The 16,355-nt window shown below is 46.4% G+C and overlaps 1 protein-coding gene and 1 long non-coding RNA gene across 3 annotated transcripts; both read left to right on the forward strand.

Moving 5' to 3' along the window:
* The first annotated feature begins 271 nt into the window (after positions 1 to 271).
* Positions 272 to 10,441, forward strand: fndc10 (fibronectin type III domain containing 10). The gene has a single exon (XM_059951989.1). It carries the CDS (start codon positions 9,044 to 9,046, stop codon positions 9,845 to 9,847), a length of 804 nt encoding a protein of 267 aa, XP_059807972.1. The 5' UTR covers positions 272 to 9,043; the 3' UTR covers positions 9,848 to 10,441.
* Positions 10,442 to 10,769: 328 nt separating this feature from the next.
* LOC132382107 (uncharacterized) lies at positions 10,770 to 15,252 on the forward strand. Of its 2 annotated transcripts, none has more exons than XR_009508202.1 (2): positions 10,770 to 11,816; positions 15,020 to 15,252. It is a non-coding gene; the product is annotated as an uncharacterized LOC132382107 (long non-coding RNA). The 2 variants fall into 2 exon arrangements; XR_009508203.1 differs by lacking the exon at positions 10,770 to 11,816 and adding an exon at positions 13,204 to 14,417.
* The last annotated feature ends 1,103 nt before the right edge of the window (positions 15,253 to 16,355 follow it).

Here is a 16,355-nt window from a genome sequence, read left to right on the forward strand (position 1 = left end):
TGTATTTTTCACATGCCAGCAATCTGATATTGAAAAAGAGGAATCCCATTGAATCTATAAAGAATGAACATTGCCTGGAGATGGTGGAGACCAGCAAAGCCTTGGAGGCTGTTATACAGTAGAGAATGACTCTTCTCACCTGTTGAATTTGTTCTTTGCATTTTTATGGTGTAGTGTTCAAAGTAAATTTATTATCAAAGTATATATATGTCACCATAAACAGCCCTGAGATAGGTTTTCTTGCAGCCATTCTCAGTAAATTCGAGAACAGTAACAGAATCAGTGAAAGACCGCACCCAGTAGGATGAACAATCAGTGTGCGAAAGACAACAAACTGTGCAAAATACAAAGGAGAAAATAATAATAATAATAATAATAATAAGCAATAAATATTGAGAACACGAGATGAAGAGTTCTTGAAAGTGAGTCCGTAAATTGTGGGAACAGTTCAGTGTTGGGGCAAGTGAAGTTGAGTCAAGTTATCCCCCCTGGATAAAGAGTCTGATGGTTGAGGGTTAATAACTATTCCAGAACCTGGTGGTGTGAGTTCTCACGCTCTTCTTCCTGATGACAGCAGTGAGAAAGGGGGCATGTCCTGTATGGTGGGGGTCCCCGGTGGTGGATGCTGCGTTCCCATGATGTACTGGTCTTGTAGTATTTTCTGTTCAAGAGCATTAGGACCTAGATGAGGAAAAACTTCTTCACACAGAGAGTGGTGAATCTGTGGAATTCTCTGCCACAGGAAACAGTTGAGGCCGGTTCATTGGCTATATTTAAGAGGAAGTTAGATATGGCCCTTGTGGCTAAAGGGATCAGGGGGTATGGAGAGAAAGCAGGTACAGGGTTCTGAGTTGGATGATCAGCCATGATCATACTGAATGGCAGTGCAGGCTCGAAGGGCTGAATGGCCTACTCCTGCACCTATTTTCAATGTTTCTGTTAGTGTTTTCATGCCAGGCCGTGATACAACCAGTCAATCACACCTCTATAGAAATATCAGCTTTAGGTGTTGTGCCAAATATCCGCAAACTCCTAATGAAGTACAGGCACTGCAATTCTACCTTCTTCATTACACTTACATGCTGGGCCCAGGGCAGGTCCTCCAAAATGATAACACTGAGGAATTTAACATTGCTGACACTCTGATCCCCACGTGAGAATTGCCTTGTGGACCTCTGGTTTCCTCTTCCTAAAATCAATAATCAGCTCCTTGGCTTGCTAACATTGAGTGAGAGATTGTTGTGGCACCACTCAGCCAGATTTTCCATCTCCCTCCTGTATGCTGATTCATCACCCCCATTGATTCAGCCTATAACAGTGGTGTCATCAGCAAACCTGAATACGGCATTGGAGCTGTGCTTAGCCTTGGAGTCATAGTGAGTGGAGCAGGGGGATGAGCACAGGGTCTTGTGGCGTACCTGTGCTGATGGAGATGCTGCCAATCTGAAATGACCGCGGTCTTCAAGTAAGGAGATCGAGGAGCTAGTTATACAAGGAGGTATTGAGGCCCAGTTTTTGAGGTTTATTGATTAGTTTTGAGAGGCTGATAGTATAGAATGCTGAGCTGATATCGATAAAGAGCATCCTGATGCGTGTATCTTTGCTGTCCAGATGTTCCAGGGTTGAGTGAAGAGTCAATGAAGTTGCATCTGCTGTGGACCTGTTGTGCCAGGAGGCAAACTGGAGTGGATCCAAGTTGTTTCTCAGGCAGGAGTTGATGTGCTTCATCACCACCCTGCCCAAACACTTAGTCTCTGTGGATGTAAGTGCTCTTGGACAACAGTCATTGAGGCAGGTTACCACATAGTGGGCTGTACATTCAGCTGTACCAGTTAAGACGGTAATTTTAAGGAGAATTCACAATGACTACCCAGCACTTTTTTCCCGTTTCTGTTCTATAACCCCAGGTTTTGGATCTCCTAATAACTGGTTCTGCTTGCGTCACTATCACTTCAATTGATGGATAGCTCCAGTTCCAGGTGGACTGGCCACCCTCAGCTGCTGCCTAGCTGAGCCGCTCAGCAGCAGTAACTCCCCTCTCTGGTGTAGCCGGTGCTCAGCGGGTTCTGCCACACCCCTTTAGGTGGATGTGTTTACCTGTCTCTTCAATCCAATGAGATGGTCATCACATGTTCCAGCCTGGTTCTATACCGAGTGTTTTAACTGAAACACTTGGGTGTTTCTGTTTCCATAATGTTTAATCTTATATGCATCATCTCCCAAGTGACGTGAAGCAAGAGCGTTATAAGCCTGATACTGGTCCTCCCTGGGGGTACAGCAAGATCCCATTCCCGTGAACTGTTCGTAACAGACAGTTCACAAGCCAAGTACGCACAGGGCAGACGATGCCCGCAGCTCCACAACAGCAGCGAGGGAAACGGCTGCTATCAGCAACCCGGCTTCCATTCCGCCGCTGCCCGCTTGTACGTTCCCACTCTGATCGCCGTGGGTTTCCCCCGGGTGCCCGGATCTCCTCCCACCCTCCAAAGACGGTTAAATGGTCACGTGGGTGTAACCGGGAGGCACAGACTCGTTGGGCCGGAGGGGCCTGTTACTGTGCTGTACCTTGAAAGCTTGAAGTTGACATGTAATATGTTAACTTCCATAGATCTGTAAGGTGGTGGGAGGCATAATACACTGTGTGTGTGTGTGTGTGTGTGGGTGGGGTGTCATTTCTAATATATAGTCAAAGCCAGGCATCTTCCACAGGTTTTCTGTGCAGACTGCCCCATATTAATACACAGTAATATTGCAGCTTCCCGGTATTACAGTGTATCATCTGAAATTGTTTATGTAGATTCTTCACAAAATCCAAACATTTTGGTTTTGTACACTTGCAATAAAATGTCACCGTAGAGTATGTTAGTGTGTATGTATGTGTGAGACGGTGTGTGATCAGGAGAAAAAGAACTTACTGCATTTTTAATCATCTAGTAACAATGTTATGACAAAGTAATGTGTGAGCTTCCTCATCCTGGGTGAGAATTAGCAAAACCTGGTCAACTACAGAATATAAAGAGCTCAGAAAGATGGAAAAAAACTCAATGGATGATGAAGGACTTTCTGTAGGACATAAATATTGATCCAGTAAATAGTTGGAGTAACAAGTTTATCGTGGAGATTGCGGAGTGGCGCAGATACAAACATTGTCTCCGTTTTCACGGAGAGTGGGAATTGTGATTGTAGAGCTGTTAACAAGGATCATTATTCTGCAGAACTGGTTACTGTGCAGAGGTAAAAAATATTAGCAGTTGCTCTCAGCTGAGAATAGTGAGCAGGCTGTACACTGGAGAGTAACGTTATTTGTAGGAAATTATGGGACAGCCTTTCTTGTTTCAATTGGTAGAGGAACTATCAGTTCTTAAGTCCTGATGAAGGGTCTCAGTACAAAACGTCGGCTCTTTATTCCTCTCCGAAGATGCTGCCTGACCTGCTGAGTTCTTCCAGCGTTTTGTGCATGTGTGTGTGCACGAGTGTGTGTGTTGCAGTCAGTTATTATTATTTGAGAGTCAGTTGGCACATTTATCCAAAAGTGAAGCGATGAATAGTTTCTGTGTTCCTTCAAAGAGTTCTGAGAAATGGATTGCCTCTGGTTCATCCACACAGGATGAGTTGGGGACTGGAGCTTCATGGGTGGAGAGGAATAGCTGGAAAGCAAGGGGTGAAGCTACTTATCAGACAAGAAAGCTAGAATGAGTGGATTCGTCCAGTATTAGTATACATACTTGGGCCCTTGGCTCCTAAGTGGAGCATAGACCATCAATGGCCTCCCATCACCATCGTCCTCTGAAGTCGATGGTCTGGTTGGAGTTCATCAATGTTCCTATATCACTGTACAGGGGATTGGCCTAGACAGCTTCAACAGAGCCCCGTTAGCCAGCATTCATGTGTGTTACAGAAAATATAGCCTGTCTGCATTTGAGATTCATCGAATGGAGGGTTAATGTCTGTGTAGGAGCAAAGGGTTACATCGATCACGGAGTGTGTTTATGTAGTATCATGGACTGGAGGACCCATACTCTGGTGTACTGTTCTATGTCTAAAGTTACTGAACTGGGGGTGCAGAAACAATGGAAGTATATTTGAAAAAGGATAATGAAACAAATACCAGAGCTTTGACTAAAGTCATAGAACCTTACATGTTAATTGTTTCTAACTTTGCAGATGCTATCTGATCTGTTGACTGTTTCCAACATTTTTTGATTTGTTCTTCCCGTTAGGCCATTGGTGTTTAGCACAGCAATGAAGATCCTCCATCTCTGGCAGTGTTCAGGGCTTCCTTCATCATGTTGGTAGCTCCTTCTCATTTTCACTACTGTCAGTCATGCAAGTCCCGGGTGGAAACTCAGGACTACTGTCACACTCCGACGTAGAAGGATTCATCACTGCTGTATCTGTAACAAATGATTTTTAACCAATCAGCATTGTTAGCCCTGAGCTGAACCCCTGAACCTGGAGGACTAGTGGACCACTCTTAGTCTGGCCTCTACCCTTTGACCTGTTTGGCATGGGTGACCCTACCGAGAGCCAAAGCATAAAGCCCCAACTCCAGCCAACATCGCTCTCCAGGTCATTGAGGCACGCAAGCCTCCAAACCCCATGACGAGGTTCTGGTCCTCTAGGAGGATTTTCTGTTTTACTTCCAAAGTAAACTAGTGCACTTTCAAGTAATTCTGTTCTCTCTGATGCAGTGCCAAACAGGTTTGATGTTCAGATAAAGGCCATTAAAAGCTGCAGGAGAAATAGAAACAGGCCACATTAAATTGTTGTTTTCCTGCCTAAAGGTATTAAATAGGAAAACAACTCCCGTCACATGAAAGCTGAACAAGATCTTTAGTACTGTGCACAATTCTGGGCATCTCGTGATAAAACAGTGCAAGTTGATTCTTTTGGATAGTCGCAGTGGAGGAAAGGAATTTGAGAAGTTGTAACTTCTCCCCCAAGGCTTTCAAAATCAGCCTTTCATAACAGCTTTTCGTTTAAGTGTCATTGGGATGTAGAATTTTCTGCATTTCCAGTTGCGGTGATGAAGAACATTTGGAGGTGGAATCATACCTGACCCTGTTGCTGACACAAGAAATTCATTCCACTAAAATTAGCCAGACCTGAGCGAGGGGATTATTTCACTTAGCCTCGGGGCTGACAAGCTTCAACTACTTTATGCAGAGTTGGCACAATGAATAGCTCCCAGTCTGTTGTCCTTCAGGAATTATCAAAGAGACAGGTCTTAAATAGAACGGCAGTGATGTGTTCTGACCCCATCACCATCCTCCGAGGACAACTGTAGCCAAAGACAATTTATTAGTCTGCTCTGTAGCTCATGACAATCTCCCTTTTCTGTACTGTGAGCCTTATTGTTGACAATTGTGTGTGTGTGTGTATGTAACTCATTGAACCCCAGAAAAAGACCATAAGATATAGGAGCAGAATTAGGCCATTTGGCCCATCGAGTCTGCTCTGCCATTTCTTCATGCCTGATCCATTTCCCTTTCAGTCCCAATCACCTGCCTTCCACACTGTATCCCTTCATGCCCTGACTAATCAAGAATCTATCAACCTCTGCCTTAAATATACATAAAGACTTTGCCTCCTCTACTGCCTTTGGCAAAGAATTCTACAGATTCCACTCTCTGGTTAAAGAAATTCCTCCTCATCTCCATTCTAAAAGGATGCCCCTCTATTCTGAGCTGCATCCTCTGGTCTTAGACTCTCCCGCCATAGGAAACATCCTCCACATCCACTCTATCAAGGCCTTTCACCATTCGATAGATTTCAATGAGGTCACCCCTCATTCTTCTGAATTCTAATGACTACAGGCCCAGAGCCATCAAATACTCTTCATATGACAAGCAATTCAAACCTGGAATTAGTTTTGTGAACCTACTTTTTTTTTGAACCCGCTCCAGTGTCAGCACATCCTTTATAAGGGGCCCAAAACTGTTCACAACACTCCAAGTGATGCCTCACCAGTGCTTTATAAAGCCTCAACATTACATCCTTGCTATGATATTCTAGTCCTCTTGAAACAAATGCTAACATCACATTTGCCTTCCTCACCACAGGCTCAACCTGCAAATTAACCTTTAGGGAATCCTGCACGAGGATGTAAAAGTTTGGCCGACGAAAGATTAACTTTGTTCTGCCTCTGCAGATGCTGGCTGGCCTGCTGAATATATAAACGTTTACTGTTTATATTTCACATACCAATAACCAGAGTATTTTTGTTTAGTTTAATTTGACGCAGAAACTGAATTCTTAGTACAATGCGTGGTTGAGTTTGCCTGTCACAACAGCCGGAGTTTTTACCAGTTCTGTTGTTTTAGCTGGAGAATTGCTGGCAGCTTTATTGTGAGAGTTGTGATTATTTTTCATCCAGCCAATCATTAAACGCCAGGGTTTTTGAAACCACAAACTGCCAGAACTTCGTATCAGGTGCTATCTGGTGAGATTCAAACAGCTCTCTGAAAATAGTATTTTCTTCATTAAGTTTTCTGTTTTCCTGCAGCCCTGTTACAAATTCAGTCAACAGCTTGTCTATTTATAATTCAATTATTTATGACCTACTTACAAGTTTTTGCTTTGCTACGCTCCCAGAGTTTATCTTCACAATGAGATGGGGTAAGGGGAAGTGGTGGATATGGCAGACCTTCAGAGAGTGCAGGGTCTGGCGAGGTCCGTCTTATTTAATCTACAGTTCAATGTCAGGGCAATTGGAGCTACAGTTCAGACTGGAATGGCAAGATACCTGCAGCTGTTTAATGCAGTACTGAGTAAGGAAGGCTGCAACGTACGGACAGAAGATTGTTACCAGGATAAATTTCGGATATTGATCATTTATGTTTTATGTACATAAATACTATTGTATTTGTTAAAGTTTCCTGTAAATGCTGCAAGAAAATGAATCTCGAGGTAGCATAAGAAGACATGTACATACTTTGATAATACATTTTATTCAATAGTGTAGTGGTTAGCACAATGCTTGACATGACAGGTGACCCCGGTTCAATTCCTGCCACGGCCTGTAAGGAGTTTGTGCCCGCGTGTGTTTCCTCTGGGTGCTCTGGTTTCCTCTCACAATCCAAAGACGTACCGGTTGGTAAACTAGGTTAGGAGCAAATTGGGGGATTGCTGAGCAGTGTGGCTCGAAGGGCAGAAAGGGCCTATTCCACACTGAATCTCGATGATTAAATAGATAGATCCAAGATTCAATAGATACAGTATATTTTAAGTGGAATTTACCAGCTGTTGGAACATTAAAAATCGCTTTAAGATGTAACAACTGCGGAGAGTCAATGGAACCATGATGGGAGTCAGAACAAAACATTTTACAATATACAAAAAGTAGACATTCTGCTTGGATTTTAGAAAATGGAATAGAGAAAATGTTCTGGGATGTTACCTAGGTGAGCCTCTCCATGGGGCTTGACAAGATACATGCAGAATTGATGTTTCCTCCGGTCAGGACATCTAGAACACAGTCTGAAAATAAGTGAAGAACTTTGGAATTCATTACCAAAGAGTGTGGTGAAGGCTCCATCACTGAGTGTATCCAAGGCAGGGACAGTTACACTCTCAGTGATACTGCGTTAACACAGCACAGGAAACATACTGTTTTAAATATTCAGTAGTGGAGCAGGCTTAGAAAGCCTGAATGGCATGCTCTTGCTTCTATTTCTTACGTTCACAACATCTCTGAAAATGTGCCTTTATGTTTAAAAGTACTAAATTGACTAACAGTAAAATGGTGGCTGGGCTGGTGACCTCCTGCCCAAAGTCCCCAGTCGTTTTCACCCCAGTCACCCAACTCTTTTCCTACAGCCCCGTAATGTTCTGGTGGGGGGGGGGGGTAACAAAAATAATGAAATGTTTGAGGAAGAAATACTCAAGTGTTTATTAGAATTATCCAGGAGGTCACAGGTGCTCTTAACTATTACTTTGTGAGGAAATCTGCCCTCAATAACGGGCTCAGTCCAGCCGCCCGCAGTAGCAAGAGCACTCACCGAGCCAACTCATGCTGTTGGGGAAAAGTACCGCCTAACATTACTTTTCCTTTTAATTAATTATCGTTTAAATTCATACCCTGATCCTCAATCGTTTAAACTCTAATAATCCACTTTATTCACTGTTTAACAGTCTTAGAGACTTGTGTTTGCTTAACCCCACACCTGCTTCAGAGGCTCCGGGCTGGTCATCATCTGCCATTGGGTGGGTTTCAGAGACCCTCGTGTGGCAGGAGAGGCCATGTACCCCAGGTGAGTAATAAAAGACAGGGCGGGACACTGGGACTGGCTGCATGGGTCAGCGAAACAGTATGTGACACTTGCACTGGGGGTGTGAGATAGAGACCCGGGGGAAGGGCGTCGGGTCTGGGAAGTCCAGAGAGTCAAGTTGGGGCTTACACTTGCCCACGTAGTGATCTGGCTTAAATTTTCAGCTGTATGTATTTTTAAAACTTTTCACGACTGAGCACTCTGTAATAGGAGAGATCATATGCGGCGGCGCGTTCCTGTTTGATCATTTAAACAGACTGCGCTTTGCAATTTTCAAGCCAAATGGTCCGATTTTGGTAATGGAATATTACTGTGAAAATGAGCCAGATATCAGGGAAGCCACTCCAGGCGCTGCTCAATAGGGAGGGCTCCTCGGCAGGAGTGAGCACTAGAGCCAGTGTCTGGTCCGTTTGTTTTACGTGCGGTCACCGCTTCCTCGCTGCGACCTTCCAGAGATCTGAGTGCACTGCTGGCATTTAGGGGGAACAACCGTGGCACCCACCGACTGCGGGGAGTCGGACTGCAGGGGCTCCAGGCAGGGTCCGGCCCAAGCAGCGGGGGTCTGCCTGTGCAATCGAGAGCCGAGCCCACCGCGGCCTCAAGCTTCAGCCCCAAGGACACAAAAGATGGACTGAAAGTCAAAGCCGGTGACATCACTGGCGGAGCCATCCTCCGCCAGCAGGAGAAGCGGCGGCTGCTCCGCGGGGGAAGAGCCCGGAGCCGGAGCGGAGAATGTGAATGGTTTGGAGACCCGGAGCCCGCACTCAGTCAGGATGCGGCCGCCGCTACTGCTGCTGCTTTTACTGTGCGGACTCGGCTCTGCCGGCGCTGGCGGCGGCTCCTGGAACTCCAGCGGCAGCGACGGGGAGGAGAAGGAGGGGGTGCCGGAGCCGGGATCCCGGGAGCGAAGCGGCAATGGCTCAGAGCCCGGAGAGGAGGCGCTGGTGCCGGGAGCCCAAGAAAGGGAGAACGGTGGCGACGCGGAGCCCGGGGAGGTGGGTAGCGAACTGGAGGAAACCACCTGCGCCTACAAGGTGCTGCTGAACGGGAGGGGAGCCGAGCGGGTGTGCTTCAGGAGCACGGACAGTGGCTTCAGCTGCGGCCCGGGCAGCTGCCGACTCTACCGGTCGGGCCGCTCGCTGGTGGCCAACGTGCTGGCGAACAGCAGCGTCTTCCTGCAGTGGCGGCCGCCCCGCCTGCGGCAGCTGCGGGGCTTCAGGCTGAACTGCAGCTGGAGCGGCCTCTACACTCGCTTCCAGTGCGACAGCGTGCAGCTCGGCGTCGCCTGCCGAGACTACCTGCTCAGCAACGTACACGACAGCGTGGACTACCGCATCTGCCTGCACACCCTCTACAACAACGCCAGCCAGCGCGACGAGGACTGCCTACAGTTCAGGGCCGAGCCTGCCGGCATGCAGGACATTGTCATCGCCATGACGGCGGTCGGCGGCTCCATCTGCGTGATGCTGGTGATCATCTGCCTCCTAGTGGCCTACATCACCGAGAACATCATGCACCCCGCCTTGCCCAGGTCCTCGTCCAAGCGGGGCCACGGCGACCACAGGATGACCACATAGAACCGGGAGAGGGGAGCAGAAGGGGACCCAGAGCCTCTGCAGACGCCGGAGGCTGCGGGTGTCGGAACCTGGAGCAACAGGCAAGATGCTGGAGGCATCATTTTGTGGAGGGAAACGGGACAGCCGGGACCTTCATTCGGACTGGTGAACCCGAACTGTCCATTGAGAGTCTTTTGGCAGCTCCCCGCGCCTCTCACGACGTGACTCCCTTACCCCGGTGCTGGATTCGGGGAGAGGGAGAAATGAGGCTGGACGACTATTCCCGTTTGTGTTGCAGATGCTGCTTCAGACTGACTCGGGAGACGGAGGGGCTCCGCTGGAGCAGGGGATCCCTGGCTGGGAGGGACGCTTCAGCAAGCCGCCTCACCTCTATCATTTCACCCTAAACTCCCCTCTATCAGACGGTCACTTTGCTGCGAAATGGACCCGTCCCAGGACTTAAGCACAAAACAATAATGTTAGAAACCGTTGATCTCTCCGGATCAAAACGCGTGCCCGGTTTAATTTTTTAAAGGTTTATTTTGAATATTTAAGAGCGGAATCGTCTGTGTGTTTATCGGTTGTAGGAAATTAAAACACAAACGTTGAGTGTTACACGTGTGGTTTTATGTTGAGTGTCTCCGAGCGACCGCAGTTTGTACTTTCTGTTGGGACTTCCCTGGTCGTCTGTGAGTTCGGAAAGGGGGCTTCGAGGCGGGCAGGAGGCAGGCATGACACCTCGCCACCCGCATCCTGCGACTTGTGAAAGCGAGCGACGGGAGGGGAATGAGAATCAGGACAGCGAGGGAGGGGCTCGGTCAGGAGAGCAGACTGATGGCGACTCGGGGACAGGGAGGGGGGGCAGCGAAACGAGAGGAAGAAAAGATAATTGGATACAGATTTAAGAAGTAAACGGAGGAATGTTGGAGTGTTCATTGTGAGTAGGAAAATCGATATAGTTGACTCCTTGGTGGGATAAACCACTTCCTGAAATCAGTCTGTGAGTGTGTGAGAGAGAGAGAGGAGACACTTGGACGAGAAAGTCTGCAGATGCTGGAAATCCAAAGACACATACACACACCATCCCTTCCCGGTGGCCAGACATTTAATTCCGAATCCCATTCCCGTTCCGGTGTGTCGATCCACGGCCTCCTCTTGTGCCAAACTGAGGCCACCCTCAGGTTTAAGGGGCAACACTTTGTATTCCACCCTGATACCCTCACCTGATGGCATGAATATCGATTTCTCCTTCCGGTGAACAACCCCCCCCCCCACCCCCATTCCGCTTTATGACTTTTTAACTACCTCTCACCTGGGTATAAGTTTCCCCTGGGTCCCCTCCTCCTTCCCGTTCTGGTTTGGTCCACTCTCCTCTCCTGTCAGTTTCCCTCTTCATCAGGCCCTTGACCTCTTCCCCCCCCCCTTCACCTATCACCTTCCAGCTAACCTCTTCTCCCTCCCACCACCCTTTGATTCAGGCATCCTCCCCCTTCCCTTCGGCCCTGATGAAGGGATCCGGTCCAGGCGCATCGGCTCCGGAAACCCGTTTCCGTAGACACTGCCTGAGCCGCTGAGTTCCTCCAGCATTTTGTGGAGACGCTGTGTTTTAGACGGACGGGGGACAATCTCCTTGTATCCTCTCAGCAAAAGAGAACAAAATTCGAAGGCGGGCTCAATAAACCCCCTGACGGTATCACAGCAGCAGAAAGGGGGAAGGTTGTGGAGAGATACTCTGCTGAGTCAGAACAGGAAGGGAGCAATCACCCCTCCCCCCACATAGCAACAGATACCGAGGAACTGATCATAAAGCAGATTTTGGAAAGGTGTTTTTTTTAAAAAAGGGGTTGTCATGGGGTGGGGGCCGACTTAAACTTCCCTAATACAGACTGGCACCTCCTTAGTGCAAAAGATGTGGAAGGTGACCGAACTTTGAGGTGTGTCCAAGAAGGATTCTTGATTCAATGTGTGGACAGACTGGAGGATGTCAGAGGTATGGTTTTTTTACACAGTGATGAGTGTGTGAAACGGGTGGTGGTAGAGGCAGATTCATTGGGGGCATTTGAGAAACTCTTAGGCACATGGACGATAGATAAATAGAGGACAATGTACGGGGGAGAAAACGGTTAGATTGATCTTGGGTGTAATTAAAAGTTAGCACAACATTGCGGGCCGAAGGGCCTGTGCTGTGCTATGTAACCCTTTCTTGATGTGATCTAATGCAAATCTGCAGCTGTCCCTGAACCAGGGAAATTTGCTAGTGAAACACACTAGAGCAGAGGACACTGAACTTTGAAATAAAAAAAAACAAGATTAAAAGTATTAAGTTCCAATGAAACACTATCTCCATTCCTTTTTCCATGGGTGCTGCCTGACCTACTGAGTATTTCCAGTATTCTCTTTTTTATTATTTCAGATTTCCAGTGTCTGCAGTGTTTGATTATTTTCACCCTGAACGTGACTTATTTAATATTGAATACATAGAAAACCTACAGCACAATAGAGGCCCTTCAGCACACAAAGCTGTGCCGAACATGTCCTTCCCTTAGAAATTACCTAGGGTTACCCATAGCCCTCTATTTTTCTGAGCTCCAGGTACCTTTTAAAAGACCCTGTCGTATCCTCCTCCACCACTGACACCGGCAGCCCAAAGGTCAGTATTGTGGGAAGTACCAAGCAGTAGCTTCAGTGTAATTCCCAGGAGATGGCTTGGGGACTTATCAAAGACAAAAACAAAACTCTAAATTAAGTAGGAAGAATATAAACACTGTGGGTGGTGTGAAATTTGCAGGAGTTCCAAGGTTTATTGGCTTTAGCGGCTAACCAGTGAATGGAGGAATGTGTTGTAAAATGTAACAATGAATCAGATTGTCAGTAATTCCCACTTTGAGCTTTCAAACAGAGGCTTCCTGACTTATTGTAAACGGGATTGATGTGTATGCCTCAGGAGTACTGGAGAAGTGAGAGTCAAAGATCTCCAGGACTATTTCTGTTATGGGTGGGCCTGAAAGCTGATAAATCCAGCCCCAGGTTGAAACACTCTAGCAGCCAGGCAGTATCTGTGGATGGAGAAAGTTTTGGGTCCAAAACTTTTTGTTGGAATTAAGGAAGCAAACACGGTAGTTTTAAGTTGCAGAGAAAATGGATGTGAGGAGGGGGCAAAGGAAATATCTAGGATCTGTCTGTATAAATGAATAAACAGTCAATGTTTTGGGCCAAGACCTTTCAGGACTGGAAAGGAAGGAGAAGCCAGAATAAGAGGGGTGAGGGAGGGGATAGAGTACAATCTAGAAGGTGATAGGTGAGGCCAGGTGGGTGGGAGAGTGGGGATGATGATAGAAGCTGGGAAGTGATAGGTGAAAAAGGTACAGGGTTGGGGAAGAAGGAATCTGATTGGAGAGGGGAATGGACTATGGGAGAAAGCGAAGGAGGAGAGGCACCAGGAAGAGGTGAAGAAAAGAGGTGAGTGGGGAATTGAAGAAGAGGGAAGGGGGAAAGTACCAGCAGTTGGAGAAATAGGAGTTCATGCCATCAGGCTGGAGGCTGTCCAGACGGGATATGAAATGTGAATCCTCCAACCTGAAAATAGCATCATCATGGTAGTAGAGGAGATCATGGACTGACATATCAGAACAGGAATGAAGATTGGAATTAAAATGGTGGCCACCAGAAAATTCTGCTTTTTGTGATGGAGCAAACGTACTCAGCAGAGTGGTCCTCCAATCTACATTGGGTCTCACCCATGTAGAGGAGGCTGCATTGGGAGAAGTACAAGCTTCTAACTTGTTCTCCTTCCCCTCCCTCTGCCACCTTATTCTACTTCTCCCCTTTCCTCTCCAGTCCTGATGAAAGGTCCCGGCCTGAAACATCGACTGTTTATTCATCTCCATAGATCCTGCCTGACCTGCTGAGTTCCTCCAGCAGTTTGCTCTGGATTTCCAGCATCTGAAGAATCTGTTGTGTTTATCTTTGTGAGGACATGGTTACACCCGGGTGAACTTGTGGTCGATGGGCACAACTTGTATGCAGCCCACACAAATTGCGGGCTTTCCGACGTGTCTGTAGGGCAGACTGTGCAGAGGGAGAGAGGAAAAACTGGGCCAATAACACAGACTTTTTGGTGGGACGAGCCAGTTCAGGGACAAGCAAAGAAAAAGAGTTACTGGAAGTTGAAGAATTCCATCCTGAGCCTGGGATGCTGGAATATTCCCAATCTGTAGATAAAACAAGTTTGAGAATCAAGACTGCATTTTCTGTCTGGGTACAGACATGGCAGGTACTGACAGAAGGTTTTTAAATTTTATTTTATTTAGAGATACAGTGCGGAATAGGCCCTTCCAGCCAATTGAGCCGTGACACCAGACCCCCAATCTAACCCAGGTCTAATCACTGGGCAATTTACAATGACCAACTAACCTTCTAACCGGTGAGCCTTTGTACTGAGGGAGGAAACTCATGCATTTCCTGGATAGGGTGTATAAAACTCCATACAAAGGATGCCAGGATTGAACTGCAAACTCCAATGCTCTGAAGTGTAATAGCATCGCGCTAACCACTACGCTACCGTGTGACAATGGCAGGACCGTCCCATGAGGTGAGACTGGGTCAATGAGTCCTATATTTACCAGCACTTAGATGAAAATCTCTCTGAAGCATGCAAAACTCTGATAGGGTTAACATGTCAGAAGGGTTGCTCCCCACGCCCCTCCCCAGGCTGGAGATTGGGGAGTCGAGATGGAATGTCAAGCATTGTAAGTTTCTGGCTCAGATGATAGAAAAAAGCCAGCAATATCTTGAAGGATCCTAGCCTCCCCCCCCCCCCCCCACCTCCACCGCCACTCGATTGTTTGTCCCATCCCATCAGGGAAGGGCTAGACAGCATCCACACCAGGAGCACCAGGCTCAAAAACAGTTACTTCCACCAAGCCATCAAGCTGATCAACACCTCCACCCTCTAGCCCACCCCACCACCACAACATACACATCACCAAACATCACTCTACGTACATGCAATCAGTCAATGTAATGTGTATACGAGTTACCTGTACATTGTGTTTCATAGGATTGCATTTATATTTGTTGTGGGTTTTTATTCTTGTGTTTCTTTAGGCTGCATCCGATTCAGATTAATAGTCATTTCCTTCTTCTTTGCACTGGTACTGAAGAGTGATGGTAAACAATCTTTGAATCTTACAGGATACGGCATTTTCGACTGAGATGAGAAGAATTTTCTTCACTCAGAGGGTGGCAAACGTATGGCATTCTCTACCACAGAAGGCAGTGAAGGCAAAGTCATTGAATAGAAAAAGAGGATTTCGAGACAGAAAGCCGCCTAGGGTATGGAGAGAGAGAGAAGGAATCGATATTGATTTGGAACAGGGTTTCGAAACCTCTTGTTTCCCACCCACCCCCCGTGACAACACCCCTAATTTTTACACTCTTAACATTAACCGAGGGGTCAGTGAGCCCTAGATCATCCGTGATTGTATTGAATTACGGAGAAGACGGAGGAGCTAATGACGTACAACTGCTTTTATTTTTTGGTATAGAAATAAATCCTTTGATGTTAAAAACATTTTACGTACCCTCTTGCCTCTACCTCTCTTTCACTGAATCTTCCTTCCCAATATATTTCCTTCTTCAGAATCACAGAACATTTCCAAAATAGAAATAAGTCATTTAGCTATTGTACTTGTGCCAGTTTGGAGAAAAACAAAGTGTTTCAGGAAATTGGAGCTTGTATACTGTTTGAAAATGCTTAATGCAGGAATCTATTTGGGTCAATTTGTCTGACCCAGCTTTCATAAGACATATAAAATATCCTGTCATATAAATCCCATTTCCTCGCCTTTACCTACTCTTCAGAATTTTATTTTTATAGATTGATTCTTGTGAAAAAGGAAACTTATGAGTTCTTATTTCCAATAACATTTTGTCAAATCAAATCTTTGTGACTTTGGTGATTTATGTCTGTAGTTATTCACAATATCCACAACAAATCACTTTTTATTCCATAACGATGAACAAATCTCTCACCATTCTGATCTCACATATCAGACATGCTCGTAATTTCTCATCATAGTCTTCTAAAGTCTGAAATAGCACTTAACACTAATCTGACAAACAAGAAACCAGGTTCAAACTAACCATGTCAAAAAAAAAATCCTTCAGCTTCCGTAGTGACTAACACAAGGAATAGCCTCTGGGTAGAGAAGTGCATAGAAAGTGTAGTGGTCACAGAGTCAGACAGCACAGAAACAGGCTCTTCGGCCCATCTGATCAATGCCAACCAAGATACCAGTCCCATTTCCCTACGTTTACCCCATATTTCTATTAAAAAAAATCCTTCAAAGTGCTTTTTTAAATACTATTAATGTACCTGCCTCAACTATTTCCTTTGGCAGCAGTTTCCATACCAGGCCACCCCCTGAATGAAAAAGTTGCTCCTCGTGTTTCTATTAAATTGGCCCTCCAGTTTCAATTAAATCTCTCCCCTCTCGGTTTAAGAGGGAAAACCCTAGGTGTTGAGGGT

The sequence above is a fragment of the Hypanus sabinus genome, chromosome 27 (assembly GCF_030144855.1).
Source record: "Hypanus sabinus isolate sHypSab1 chromosome 27, sHypSab1.hap1, whole genome shotgun sequence".
Classification (NCBI taxonomy): domain Eukaryota; kingdom Metazoa; phylum Chordata; class Chondrichthyes; order Myliobatiformes; family Dasyatidae; genus Hypanus; species Hypanus sabinus.